We start from the raw sequence: 15,676 nt of genomic DNA, 5'->3' as shown, positions 1-15,676 counted from the left end.
GGTACCATGTCCAGGGTTTTAGGAGTAGCTTTATTTTAGACAAACTTTACAGATATGACTTCCTAGCGGCTACTTTTAGATAATTCTCTGAAACTGTTCTTGGGTGTAGGAGAGCTTCTTCAGTTAAAATGGTATCAGTTGTCAGTGTATTTTACTATCTGAGGGAAGGGGATGAGGCTATATTAAAGGTTAGTTTCTGAAGTTTTCTATTTGACTATTCTATTTGACAGTTTCAAGTGCAATTACAATTGAAGAGATAAAGGACAATAACAAACATTCAACTGAGTACTTATTATGTGCTAAATACTGTGCTTAAGGCTAATATATTAGGAAAAATGAGGCACTTTACTGGCCAAGTCATATGCGTAATTATATAGTGATGTGAACATTAATAGAAATATTTTAAAAATTACTGGAAAGAAGTAGAAAAAAGGGATAAATTTTTCTTTGTCAAACTGAGAGAACTTCAAAGAATATGTAACATTTGGATTGACTCTTGACACAGAAGGAAAATAGAAAAAGGAACCACATTCATTGAGTCACGTGCCTGTTACACGCCAGGAATGTTACTACAGTATTTAATTCTCATATAGTCCTGCAAGGTAGACATTACCTTTACACACGAGGAAAGGGAGTATAGAGGGGTTAAATTACTGTCACAAGAATCCACAGCTATCAAGTGGTAGAGCTGTGATAGGAACTCATATCTTGTCTGACTTTGGCTTTTTCCACAGTAGTTTAAAATGTAGGTGACATAAAGAATATAAAGGTAATTCCAACCTTACCTTACAATTCTAACAAGAGATCTGAACACATATATACGCATGTACACTAGAAGGTAGAATGTAATTCTGGACCAATCCCATTGTCCATCTTCTCCATGTTTATACCTACCATGCTGAACGCTATGAGAGAAAAATTGCGCAGAATGGTACTACTATAAACACATGGTGTTTCAACTTGGCAATTATTTGGTGTTTCCATAATACATATTGCTCATTTACTGTGTAGCTATTTGAAAATTCTATTTTCCTCAAAATTCTGACGCTAGCAAATCTCCTGCCATTAGAGCACAGCCATTGGATGGGAACTGCCTATATTCTTACCACCAAACCCACAAACTCATTTTTATCTTTACATAATCTTTATTTCTATCTTCAAAATAGAAAAGGTGCCCCTCCTGTCTAAAGTTGAATCCCATCACTTGTGCTCTGGATCTCCTTCTTCCCCAACACTTTGCTCAATTGATTCTCTTGTTTGTACCTACAATGTCTCTCTCTACCTGGCTCCTTCCCATCACCATTTAAACTGGATACTTTCTGGCTGTGAGAGGTAAAAGCCCTTGACCTCATGCCCCTCCACCCCCATCATCCTATATTCTCTGATTTAAATATCTTAATGGTTGTCTATTTTTCCTACGACCATTTTTCAACTTCTGCTCATTCATCAATTCACTGCAGTCTGCTTTTTGGCTCCACTGAAACTGATGTACCATTTTGTTAAATTCAATCGATGCTTTCTTTTCATCTTTGTTTGATTTGGCCCCTTGACAGCCCATTGTCACTGGTCAGATTCTACTCTCTTTCTGATGTTCCTGTCATTTCTCTGGTTACCCCGCCTTCTAACTTGTGTAAACTCTTTTTCCTCTGCCCATCCCTTAAATGTTGGTGCTCTTCAAGATTCTGGCCTAGGCCTTTTTCTGCTCTCATTCTATGTAGTTCATTTACCAGGTCATTTAAACCCTTCCATATAAAGCACCATCTTTACTGGACATATCCACTTAGGTATTTCCTTGAGCTTTTCTTCTCCAAATCTATTTCTCCCATGTGTTTTGTGGCACCACCATAAACCCAGGACAAAAGCCAAAACCTTGGGCATCAATTCTCCTACCTCCTCTCTTCAACATTTCCTGGATCCAATCACCAAACCCTATGATTCTGCTTTCTTTCTTTTCTTTTTCTTTTTTGGATTTATTTATTTATTTATTTGAGAAAGAGCGAGAGAGAGCACAGAGGCAGAGGGAGAAGCAGGCTCCCCACCGAGCAGAGAGCCTGACGTGGGGCTCGATCCCAGGACCCTGAGATCATGGCCTGAGCTGAAGGCAGATACTTAACGACTGAGCCACCCAGGCGCCCCATGATTCTGCTTTCTAAATAGCTTTCAAATTAGTCCATTCTTGTTGGACACCATCATCGCCAGTCTGGTTCTAGACACCCTCATAACTCACTGAAATACTGGAAAAGCTTCCTAATCGGGGTTCTAACCACTACCCTTAATACAGTTACAGAAGAAATCACAAAGGGGTTTTACATCAGCTTCTTAAAATTATGCACAGTATTCTAGTAGACATTTGGCTTATTAAAGATGCTTTTCCTACCCTTGAAAACTTATATTCTGAGGGCACATGATGAAATATATACTCAGAAAAGCAGAATGAGAATTTCCAAGCCAGCAAATCTTATTTTAAAAAGCAAAGATGAGTGGATAAAAATGGATGAAAAATGAAAGCCACTTAAGAAACGATTCCTGAGAAGTACACTCAACAAGAAAGAAGATATTCTAGGGGCGCCTGGGTGGCTCAGTCATTAAGTGTCTGCCTTCGGCTCAGGTCATGATCCCAGGGTCCTGGGATCGAGCCCCACATCGGGCTCCCTGCTCATTCTAACATTCTAAGGAATTACATTTCTTATACTCAACTGAATGTTGAACTTGAAGCCCTGCTACCCTTCTCCAAGAATGAGATCCTATCAGTTGCTCTTTGCCTTTACCTCTTTTTTCTCATTATTTAAGATTTATATTATTTTATATTTTTATACCTAAGATGTGTTAGCACAAGTGAAAACATTTAAGGGTAAAAAAGATCACAACCCACTTAAAGGAAACTGAAAAAGTTATTCGGAGGCATCAAAAGTGAAAGAGGAAAAAAAGAGATCATAACACCTGGATAAGATATTCAGCTCTGAGTTTTTTGGCACCTAAGACAAAAAGGAAACACATTAAATTACACAGTTTTCACTTTCTGACAAAAAGAAAGAATATAACTTCATCTACAGAGGCAAAAACTTTCCTGGAACTAATGCAAGCAATAATTCATCGTGAGATTTTTGTCTAAATGGGACTAAGGAAAAAGATCATAAACTTTTGTTTCAGGAAAAAAAAGTATTTGCTTTTAGTTTTGACAGTAAGTAGGTAATCATGGTTCAGGTCCGTAACTCTTATCAGCCTCAGTTTCATCTGTAAAAGTGGGGACAATGAGATTTAATTCTGTGATATTTAACTTAGCTACTTTTAAAGTGAATCATTTTGATCTAACACTAATATAGAAAATAAAACCCTTTATGGCCATGCCCCAATGTCCTAGAACTGTCAACCTAGAATTATCTCATCTGTTTTCTTTCTTCATCTAACACATACTTGCCTACTGTAAATGAGTGGATGATCTCATTTTATATTACACGACCGTCTAAAGTCTTATTGGAACTAAATGACACTGCTTAAAAAGTTAGAGCTAGAGGTGTCCAGTGTAAAAAAGACAATGAAAAATTTAAAATGTGCATTTGATCACATGTGGATTTAAACTCAGAAAATTTAGCTGATTAGAGCAGTGACTCATATTAGACAATTTTCCCAGGGTCCTGCCTAGTGTGGGGCAAGCTCTCATGTGCACTGTGCATGACTCTGGGAATGGGCCTCTCCTACATTTTGTGCCCTAGGGCCTTGCTGGCCTCACCTTAGTCTTAACCCTGATTTTCACTTTCAAAAAATTTTATTTATCAGAGGTATTCTTATCCAACTGTTATTTATTGGCTATTTTAAGGACTTGACTCTCATAGCCTTAAAACGAATATATCAATCCTGCAGACTCTGTTTCTTCTTCTTTTTTTAAAGATTTTATTTATTTGAGAGAGAGAGAGAGAGAGAGAAAGGGAGGGAGCACGAGCAGGGGGAGGGGCAGAGGGGAGAGGAAGAAGAAGACTCCCCGCTGAGCACGCAGCCCAAAGCAGGGCTCAATCCCAGAACCCTGAGATCATGACCTGAGCCCAAAGACAGATGCTTAACGGACTGAGCTCACTCAGGTGCCTCGACTCTCTGTTTCATCAGGTAAATATTTAAGTGAATAGTCAAGCACTGCCCTGGGTCACCTACCATTCTCTTTCCATATAAGCAGTTTACACTTGCTTCTGTATCTGCATGCTCTATACAAGTTGGAATTAAACTGTTTCTTGGAAAAAGATGAAAAATTTGTATCACGTTTGTTTTATTAAACTTTAATTTTTATTTTGCTTTGAAAAGAAAAAAGCTCCTTTTCTTTTGATGTATGGCATTAAGAAAAATCACAATGTTGGATTATTAAAATATAATTGTCAAAATAAAGATACTATCAAATGCATGAAAATTACCTGATAATTGGATATGCATCCATGCAAATTTCATTGATGCCACATTGCAGTTTCATCTTGCTAGTACTTAACTTCTATGTTTAAACATATTTCCTTCTAAACTCACATAATTTTCAACCCACTAAGTAGAACTTTTAGTTTTTATTTGGACTCATGAATAATGTGATTCCAAGCATGATGTACAAAATATATAAAGTTGCTCATATATTTTTCAGAGTCTAGCATAATCTTCTAAAAACAAATGAGAATTGCCCTTCCAAAAAAATACTTGTTATGCAGCTTTGTGAAAAAAAAGTTGGTATGCCTGAATGGACATCTGCAATTACTATTTCTTCCTTCCTCCCTCCCTCACTCCCTCACTCCCTTCCTTTCTTGTTTTTGAGAGAGTATGCGTGAGTATGCCTGCAAGTGGTGGGCGGGGGAGGGGGGGAGAGGCAGAGGGAGAAAGAAAATCTTAAGCAGGCTCCATGCCTAGCATGGAGCCCAAGGCAGGGCTCAATCTCATATCCTGAGATCATGACCTGAGCAGAAATCGAGTCAGATGCTTGGCTGAATGAGCCACCCAGGCAACCCTGTAGTTACTATTTCTTAAATATTCAAGTTTTAAAACATTTGTGAAAATCCACATAGTGAATGAATCAGGCTTCCACAGTGAAGAAACAATTACTTGAGGGCAGAATCTTAGGACACAAGAGGGAACAGATAAGGCCTGGAAGTCAGAGAAAAAGAATAAAATATCTTCACAGAAGCTCTTCCAAGTCTATATAACCTGTTGTTAGATCTAGTTATCTACGCAAAAGTCATCTCTGAAATCTAGTCCAGGGACACCTTCTTATCCCTTTCGCCTGTCAAATAAAATACACCTTTAAGAAAACCTACTTCAAAGGGCATTTCTAAGACAGAGACAACCCTGCAATTCCCTTGACACCATTTCTAGGATATGCACCTTTGAACTGCTTCCAGGAATATTCCCCAGTTCATCTCTCTCAATAATATCCTTCCAATAATTTCTTCCCAAATACCTGATATATCTTTCCCCGACTAGGAAACAATGTCTTCAGGATACTCATGAACCAATGATCTGTTTTTTTCTCTGTATTTCTTTCTCTGTTAGGATAACAAAATGGTAAAAACATGGCCAAGACAAGGCACTGATAGTTCAGTGGAAAAATGCACTGGATTAAAAAACTAGGCTTCACAGTACCAACTGTGGGTGAGGATGCAGAGCAACTGGAACAATCATTCATTGCTGATGGGAATGCAAAAGGTACAGTCACTTTGGAAAAGAGTATGTTTAACTTATCAAGTTAAACATACACTCCCCATAGCACCCAGAAATCCTGCTCCTGGGGTATTTACCAAGAGAAAAGGAAACTTACATTTACACCAAAACATGTATACAAATCATTTACAGCAGCTTTATTACTTATAGAGGCCCCCAAATGGAAACAACTCAAATGTCCATCAACTGGTGAATGGATTAACAAACTCTGGTACATCCATACAATAGAATATTCCTCAGCAACAAAATGGAATAAATGACTAATATTTGCAACAACATGGGTGAATCTTTTTTATTTTTATATAATTTTTATTGTTATGTTAATCACCATACATTACACATCCTTAGTTTTTGATGTAGTGTTCCATGATTCATTGTTTGTGCATAACACCCAGCGCTCCACGCAGAATGTGGCCTCTTTAATACCCATCACCAGGCTAACCCATCCCCCCACCCCCCCTGGGTGAATCTTTTTTATGGTAAGTGAAAAAAACTGGTCTCAAAGACTGGTAATTTCATTTATACAACATTCTGGGAAAATGTAATACGTTTTGTTGGAAAAGACAGAACTACAGGGATAGAAAACAGATCAGTGGTTGCTAGGACTGGAGTTGAGGAAAAGGGTCAATATAAAAGGGGCATGAAGGAATTTTCTGAAGTGATGAAACTATTTTATATATTGACTGTGGTGATGGTTACAAACTGGGTGTGTAGGTCAAAAATCAGAAATGTTTGCTAAACAGCGCATGAATTTTACTGTACGTATGTTGTATTTCAGTAAGTCTGCCTCAAAAAATAAGAAAAATGGGGTTATCTCTTAGTTACTAACTGGCTTTACACAAGCCACTTGAAACTCATTTCTCCTTTTATAAAATGAGGAATTTTATATTAGCTCTGAAAGATTTTTGAGAGGAACAGCAACAAAAAATACTTTATGGACTCTAGGCATACATGGAGCATACGGGCAATACAATGATGAATTAAGACAGAGATACACTAAAGAAATTTACTGTCTAGTGAGATAAAGAGGTAAAACAAATCATTATTAAATAATGTGGAAATTCAATGACAGAGACTGAACAAGGCAATAAGGCGTCAACAAGAAGGGGCATTCCAGGAATAAGAATTAACACAAAGAATAAAGTATGAATTAATTCATAAAGAATAATAAAGTGTATCACACATTCAATATAAAGGACCAGATCACAGTCAGATGCAAATATGAGAAGTCATTAATGCACACGGATGACTGGGATCCAGTAATCTTAATGCAACATGGACTTTGAAAAAGCTTAAAGTAAAAATTATGACAAAATGGAAAAAGTACCTCACGATGATTTAGAAGTTGTTCTAAATCTAATGCCATTTGATTCTTCATTTGTAGTAAAGCTGACTTTTCTTTATTTAAATTGCTGGAAAAAAAAATCAAGTTCTAAAGTCATCATATTGGTGTAAATTTAATTAACAAATAGTATATAGCAAAAGACTAATCTGACAAATCTCTTTGAATTAAAGAGAAATTAAATTTATAGTCCATAAGGATATCAGACCAGCCACTGTAATGTTTGATATAATCAACAGCTAACTATTTTCTAAGAAGACTTTTTCTTTTAATAATCATTTGACAGTGCAAATGAGATGTGTTCTGAGAATCCTTTCCTGCCTAGTAGGGGCATAAAAATTAGTGTTTTAAAGATGACTATTTACTCCTGAAATGTAAAAAAGATGAAGTGGGATTTATATAAAAGATAAAAAGCATGTTTGGGCAAAATATTAAAACTCAAGACACCTGAAGTCAAATTAAAACATTTATCCTTAAAACTAAAAGTAGCATTTTATAATTTACCATGTCCTAAATTACCAGGTATATAATTAAGTTAGATAAATGAATCAGATATTCAGTCTGTGATAAACTTGGGCAAACAATTTTTGCCTCCAAATTCTTAGTTCAGTCTTTAATTTCTAAGTCTGCATTGTGAATTTGCCCTTTGACAGGACCTATTTTCTGACAGGAAAGGGTGAGAAGTCTAAATGGAAGAACATATTAAGGTTTTAAGAGATAAATATTTGAGGACTGTTTTGTATTGTCTGGAGTTTTATTATTCAACATATAAAAATTAATTAGAACCATTAAGTGAGATACTCTTTGAAAACCACTGGAATGAATCTACTCAGCACCACATCATGAATTAAGAAAAGCAACAATGAATTAAAACAACATAATTCCATAAATATCAAAACAAAATCTGTGAAGGTAAAATTAGTGAGGACTGTTTTGCTGAACAGGTAAGATGTTTTCAATTATCCTTTAAGAAAATGGAAAGCCACCAATTTTAAAAACATCAGACAGAAATTTTTTCAATATTCAAGGAATAGTAGTAGGTATTCTGAAAGAACAGGTAATTCCAAGGACTTAAGAGGAAAAAACTCACATTCCCCTTTTTCCTAGTAAATGAACTTCCCCAAGGAAGCACCATAGTTTGTCCTCTGAGAGAAAAACAAGATGCAATTCTGACTTCTGTTTCCAACTGTGACATTGACTCAAGTGTGTGGTATAGAGCACAACACACACCACCCTACTAAGCCCCAGTTTTCACATCTGTAAAAGTGTAAAACAATACTCATGTATGTCAAAGGGATATATGAATTACCTAATGAATGAGAATCGAACATATAAAACACAACATAAATGCCATATGGTATTACTAATTTAGATGAAAAACAGGTATCCCAGAAAAACAGTAATTAAATGCCATACAGGTTAGCCGCTCAGCAGCAAAACAGACTGACCTTCAGAATTAGGCATCAGAGATCCTAATGAGCCTTGGAGTTGAAAAGAACTAAATGATATAAAGGTAACTGAGTGTCAGATTCTGCCAGAGTTCTCCAAAGCATGGTAAAGATCAGATGTTTCTGTAACTGTAAAATTCGAATCTATCTTTAGCTAGAATCACCTTGAAGATGAAATATTTTTTAAAATTAAAATAAACATCCAGTAACACAGGAATAGGATTTTTCGAGGAACAGAAATGTGTTAATGTTCACATGCATGTATACATGTTAATGTTCATATACATGTTTTAGACACACACTATGTAAACATACACCCACGGGAAGTATACACATGTACACACACACATACTCTCAAATACCAACAGGCCCTTAAATAAAATGTATGCAATAGGAATGGAATGTTGATGTAATAAAGGATTTTGACTGGGTAATTCGTTAGAAATGTTTTATATGTAGGTGCTTAATTTTTTCCGGAATGAAGGAAGTATTCCATATTCAAATAGCAAAAATAATAGTATAATATAGAATAAAAGGTGGGTAGATAAAACTGGTTCACAGAGCAACTCTGTTCTATCTGCAAGACGTGCATTTATCACAAACAGTACAGGCTCCTCAGATGACACTTGGGTATATATTTTCAAAGTCTCAGCCTTCTCTATAATATACTCTTAAACCACAAGGGAGACCATCTTCAACACATGGGTCTCTAAAACTGCATATGATGATTTTTATACTCTGTGTTCTTCCAGTATGTAGGTAATTACTCAATTGAAGTTTAGTCTCCATAAGACACATTTCATAACAGTGGAAATTTACCTTTAAAAATACAAAGCTTCCATGCGTGACTCATAAAGCAACTACAAAACAAATCTCCTTATAAGCATATCTATCTTGAATGGTATATTACACCCATAACTGTTCAAGTCACTGTTAATTATTACTCAGAAATTCATGTTTATGGCTCTGTGTCACCTGCTATATGAAAACATATTCCTGATATACTGTTCTTTAACTTCCTGGATCAATATACCCTGGCTTAGCCTTACAAGGCTAAGTAGTCTTTTCTTCTTAAACTACTAGTTAAGAATAAACTAAGAACTGACAATGGGGAAAGGAAATTTATGCTAATTATTCTCTTTCTGTGCTTCCTTCAGTTCTGGGCCATAGATCAAACTATATAACCCAGACTGTCTCTTGTGGCTTGGTAGAGGAGAGTTTAACAGTACTACCTCTAGAATGGATTATTACTTTAATGATAGGGGAATTTAAAGTGGTTAATAGTGATATCTCAAAATGCTAGCTTTTAATGTGTTTATAATGATTTCATTTTGTACATATTTACTCTAACCTTTCTAGACATTGAATATAAATAGCTAAATTTTCAAGTGGGGGTTGCTATAGTGGTATTGTTTTATTTTCTAAGAAAATGATAAAATTATTCAGTTCCTTAGAGAGCTTTCATTGTATAAGCTAGAGACATATTTAAAAAAGTAACCATTTAGGGGCACCTGGGTGGCTCAGTTGGTTAAGCGACTGCCTTCGGCTCAGGTCATGATCCTGGAGTCCCGGGATCGAGTCCTGCATTGGGCTCCCTGCTCAGCAGGGAGTCTGCTTCTCCCTCTGACCCTCCCCCCTCTCATGCTATCTCATTCTCTCTCTCAAAAAAAAAAAAAAATCTAAAAAAGTAACCATTTAACTGAAACCATAAAACTCCTAAAAGAAAACATAGGCAATAAACTCTTGGACATCGGTCTTAGCGATTATTTTTTTGGATCTGTCTCCTCAGGTAAGGGCAGCTAAAACAGACATAAATAATTAGAACTACATCAAACCAAGTGTGTACACACACACACACACACACACACACACACACGGGAATATTAGTCTGCTATAAATAACATGGATGGACCTAGAGGTATTATACTAAATGAAATAAGTAAGATAGAGAAGGACAAACACTGCAGGATTTCACTTTCACGTGGAATCTACAAAACAAAACAAACGAACAAACAAAACAAAACAGAAGGACTCATAAATACAGAGAAATGGTAGGTGCCAGAGATACGTGAAGGGGATTAAGCGGTAAAAACTTCCAGCTATAAGATAAGTAAGTCATGGGGATGAAAAGTACAGCATGGGGAATACAGTCAATAATATTGTAATAAGTTTGTATGGTGACAGATGGTAACCACACCATGGTGAGCATTTTGTAATACATATAAATGTTTAAACCCTATGCTGCACACCTGAAATTAATATAATATGGCATGTCAACTATACTTCAATTTAAAAAGTAATCAATTCATGTAAATATTCCTTTCAATTAAAATCAACACCTAGCAAAAAGGATAGGCCTTTTTAAGGTATACTCACCTGTTAATTGTTTTGAATGGGACATTTGATGTTTAAATTTCAAATTAATGAAGGACAGAAGGAAGGGAAGTACTATTTACTGAGTTTCTCCCATGTGCCAGAAGCTTTATATACGTTATTTCATTTAATTTTCACATCTAACCCTTGGTATTCACATCAGTATCTGTATTTTACAGGCACATCTACCATGACAAAAGAAACCAGGCTGATGCGTATTCAAAGCCCAGGATAATTCCTCTACATTTGAAATGTCATCGGCTCCAAGTAAGAGTGATGGCAGACAGACTACTGGATCTGACTTGTCGACTGGGCTGTTTTTTATGGTATTTCATTCATGTCATGAGGGTACATTCAACAGCATCTCAAAGGCCATAATTAAACTACTGAAAGCACCTTAATTTTTCATGTTCGAAGGTAGTTGTTTCAATTAAGAGCAAGGTTTCATATCCTGTGAAATACTAGTTCAGAATCTATTACAATATTTATACAGTAAATTCATGAAACATAGCTTTAAAGGACTCAGATTTTAGCATAAAAATATTTTTTATAGTTAATTTCATAATTGACATAGTTTTTATGATGATGCTGTTATTAAGGGAGTCCTAATTTTTGTCAAATTCAAAATATTTTGAGAAATGTTATTTCTCATTTTTAAGGTAATTTTCAACATAAAAATTTGTTTCATGTAAGATATGCTAATAATAGCAAAAATTTACCCAGCATTCATAATGTGTAGGAACAGTGGTATGTATATATATTACAAAGATTATATCCTTTAATCCTCAGAATAACTATATGAATTAGGTGTTGCTAGTACTAGAGTACTACTCTCATTTCACAGATAAGAAAACTGGCTATACTGTCCAATAACATAGCCATTAACTGGCCACAGGTGGCAGTTAAAATTAATTAAAATAAAAAATGTAGTTCCTCATATGGGTAGTGGCTACCATACTGGACAGTGCAGAAACAGAGTATTTTTACCATTACAGAAAGTTCTATTGGACAATGGAGGTTTAGAGAGTTTAACTGACCGGCTCCAATTCAAAACTAAGTTTTGTTTTGAGTAAGTCATGGGGTTGCATGCTTTAAACCCATGCAACCTACCTACAGAGCCTGTACTCCCTTTTAAAATTTGTTTTTTAAAGACAACTTTATTTGGATTATTTCGAAAGAAGAAAGAAAATGTAACAAACCCTAAGTATCTATCACCTAGCTTCAACAATTATCAATTCATTAAAGCTCCACTTTTAACCACTCTTCTACATTATTTTTTTTTTACTTCTCTTCCTTAATTATATTAGTTAATGAAAAATTATCCCTTATTCAGACTAGAACATAGGGAGGCAGTATAACATAATGTTTAAGAGTACAGAATTAGAAAGCAGACAGATCTGGATTCAAATTTTGACCCTACCACAAAGCTGTACGTTCTTAAGATAACAAGGTGCTTAATTTCTTTAGGGCTGAACTTGTCCATCTTAATAGTTTCCTCTTACAGCTATTATTTTTCTCTATATTAAATCTTTTCAGCTATTAATTCTTAGTAAAATAAATAACTCAAATAAATTTATTTGAAGGTAACTGTGAAAGGTAATTTTTCCACAGGCCTTTTATGTTCCTGCTCCAAGATTAAAAAGGTAAAAGGAGATTCTATACAAAATTTCAAATATAATATAGGAAGAAATATATAATACAGGAAGAAAAATTTATATTTAGGGTTCTTCCCTCAATTTCCTTAAGATAATCAAGTGCCCAGTGAGTGATAAAACATAATTTCTATTGCCCCCAACAGCTATTTACAGAAGAATGGCTTAATTGATTCACTGACTTATTTTAATTAATAATTTCTTAATTTGGTTTATTATTTAATAAGTTTAATTAATGTAGGTTATATATATTCAAAATATAATTTTTACCTTTAAAATTAATCCAGAACTAAATTATTATTTATATTAACATTTTAAAGCATAAGTGTGATTTAAAATTATTTTATCATATCATCCTGAGCCAATTTTTTGGTGGGGTTGAGATAAGAGAAGGTAATTATTCTGATTCATCAAAAAAAAACCCACCCATACTTTAGAGTTAATTCCCGCTAGTTTTATACTTTTGATTATATACCTTAGGAAATCTGAATTTAATAACTATATTCTCCTTATTGTTTTCCAATTCCTTAATTTAACAGTTTCTATTCCCATCTAATTCTCTGCTTCTACATTTATGAATTGGTTAATAATTTATCTAAATTATTCTAACAATCTTAAAATCCAGTAATAACTAAGCCAACTAATCAACCATCCATGAGTTAAAACATCTTTCTGTGTAACATCATTCTTTTACTTCAACTTAAAAAGACTAAAATGATTACACAGATGAACAGGTAAATAACTTCAATGATTATTAAATGGAGCAAGTCTTTTGGTTATGTAAGGCGTCATGTCAGAAAACAATTTCAATTTAAGGAAGTGAAAGGGATTTATTTACATTTAGGTAATTCATAGGTTACTTCATGTAGAGTCAGGGGAAGAAAAGTCTAAAAAATTGCTTGGCAATTTTAGATTCAAAAGAATCTTATAAGCAAATGTGTATATTTTGTTGGTTTAAAAAGTCATTTTTGGGGGGAGGTGCCTGGGTGGCCTAGCTGGTCAAGTGTCCAACTCTTGGTTTTGGCTCAGGTCGTGATCTCGGGATCCCCGTTCAATGCAGGGACTGCTTGAGACTCTCTTTCCCTCTCTCTCTGCTCCTCCCCCCTGCTTGCTCTCTCTCTAAAATAAAGAAATAAATTAAAAAAAAAATGTCTCTGATACTTCCTACAAAGTTCCCTAAATGATCCTGATGTATCCTCCCTCTGCACCTTCCCCCACCCAACACTCCTTCTCTCTCTAAATAAATAAATCTTAAAAAAAACCCCGTCACTTTGGGGGTGCCTGGGTGGCTCAACTGGTTAAGTGACCAACTCTTAAACTCAGCTCAGGTCTTGATCTCAGGCTCGTGAGTTTGAGCCCCGCCGTGATGGGCTCCACAATGGGCATGGAACCCACTTAAAAAAAAAAAAAAAAAGTCATTTTGATTCCACAAATGGCATCTGGTTATATTCTTCTTCTCCCTTCTCCCTTTGGTCAAGCACCAACCTATTAAAGAATTCTCGGGAAACAAGGACAGAACAGCTGCTCCAGTCCTCGGGTTGGTGGGGCGCTTGGCCGCCAGCGCAGTGTTGCTCGTTCCCGGCCAAGACCGCTGATCCTAAGGGGGAATGCGGATGCCTAATGTCATGTGACCCAGGCTCTCTAAGATAAATTACATTTAAGACCATGTTCACTAGGTACGTTTTTTCTTCACAGTGTACACACTTAATTCATGGATAGCACTGCCTTTGTTATTCAAATAAAAGATTTATAGATGATTTACCTGACATCTTTCTCAAGTTGTATAATACAGTCCTTCAGCGAATCAATCTTAGAATCTCTCTGACGCACTGATTCAATGAGGTATCTGTAAGGTTGCTGCGTCTGGTTTAACAGAGAATTGGCCCTGTTAAGCTAAAGAAAAACAGATTTCGTGAAAATCTAAAAAATTTTACAAGAAAGCAAGATTATTCAAAATGCTGTGGCATAGACACAGTACACCAAAACCCCCTTACGTGAATTACTCAGAAAAGTTTTTCTTGTGTAACTTTGAAGGTTTTAAAAATTATTAATCAATATAACTATTCTTTATAATAATAATAATAAGTAATACATAAATAGGAAAGAAAAATTTTTAATAAAATATGAATTGTTACCAATTTTAGGGATGGGTCACCTAAATGTTTTGCCATTTGTTGGTTTGAAAAGATATGTGACATAAAATTTATCTTCTTTTAATAAATACCCTTTAGCTAAAATAAAAATCTTTGAGCTTTATTTCTATTCAAAATAACATAATGACATTACAATTTAGCATTTTTCTCATGTCTTCATATACCCTTCCGTCTTTATTAAATGTAAAATTGATGAGCTGTAGCTAAATCATTATGTATAATGAAGTTTTTAAAAAAATTAGAGTTAAAATATAAATAACATAAAATTTATCATTTTAACCATTTTGCAGTGTAGAACTCAGTGGCATCAAGCACATTCACAATGTTGTGTAACCATCACTAGTATTTCTGGAATATTTTTATCAATCCCAACAGAAGTATCCATTAAGTAAAAACATTCCCCACAATGCCCCCGCTACTGGAAACCTCTTTTCTACTATCTGTCTCTATGAATTTGCCTATTCTAGATACATAAGGGGAATCTTAGGGGAATATTTGTCATTTTGTGTCTGCTTAGTTCATTAATATAATGTTTTCAAGGTTCATCCATGCTGTACCATGTATCAGAACTTCATTCCTTTCTATGGCTAAATAATATTCCATTGTGTGTTTATTCACCTGTTGATGAATATTTGGGTTGTTTTCACTTTTGGCTATTGTTAACTAATGTTGCTACAAATAGTGGTGTATTAATAAATATCTGTTTGAGTTCCCACTTTCAGTTCCTTTGGGTATCTACCTAGGAGTGCAGTGAAACTGCCAGGTTATATGGTAATTACATATTTAACTTCTTAAAAAATTACATTTTTTCCCCTTTATTTAACTTTTTGAGGAACTGGCAACTGCTTTCCACAGAGGCTGCATCATTTGACATGCCTATTAACAATGCACTTGATTCTACTTTCTCCACATCCTTACCAACACTGTTATTTCATGTGCCTATTGGCCATTGTATATCTTCTTTTGAGAAATATCTATTCAAGTCTTTCACCTATATTTTAATTAGGTTGTCTGCTTTTTTGTTGT

The 15,676-nt window shown here is 35.0% G+C and overlaps 1 protein-coding gene across 3 annotated transcripts in view; it reads right to left on the bottom strand.

Moving 5' to 3' along the window:
* Positions 1-15,676, bottom strand: part of PIBF1 (progesterone immunomodulatory binding factor 1) — a 231,209-nt gene that overhangs the window by 48,729 nt on the left and 166,804 nt on the right. For all 3 annotated transcript variants that reach the window (XM_088021857.1, XM_088021859.1, XM_028106141.2), the window contains exons 15-16: positions 14,260-14,390; positions 7,010-7,094 (exon numbers count right to left, since the gene is read on the bottom strand). In XM_088021857.1, coding sequence (XP_087877983.1) covers positions 7,010-7,094; positions 14,260-14,390 — 216 coding nt within the window. The remainder of the gene's footprint in view (positions 1-7,009; positions 7,095-14,259; positions 14,391-15,676) is intronic.

This window comes from Eumetopias jubatus, unplaced genomic scaffold (genome assembly GCF_037043125.1).
Source record: "Eumetopias jubatus isolate StellerSeaLion01/CBP00866 unplaced genomic scaffold, mEumJub1_p1.0 scaffold_3, whole genome shotgun sequence".
NCBI lineage: Eukaryota > Metazoa > Chordata > Mammalia > Carnivora > Otariidae > Eumetopias > Eumetopias jubatus.
This window is presented reverse-complemented; position numbering and strand designations above follow the sequence as displayed.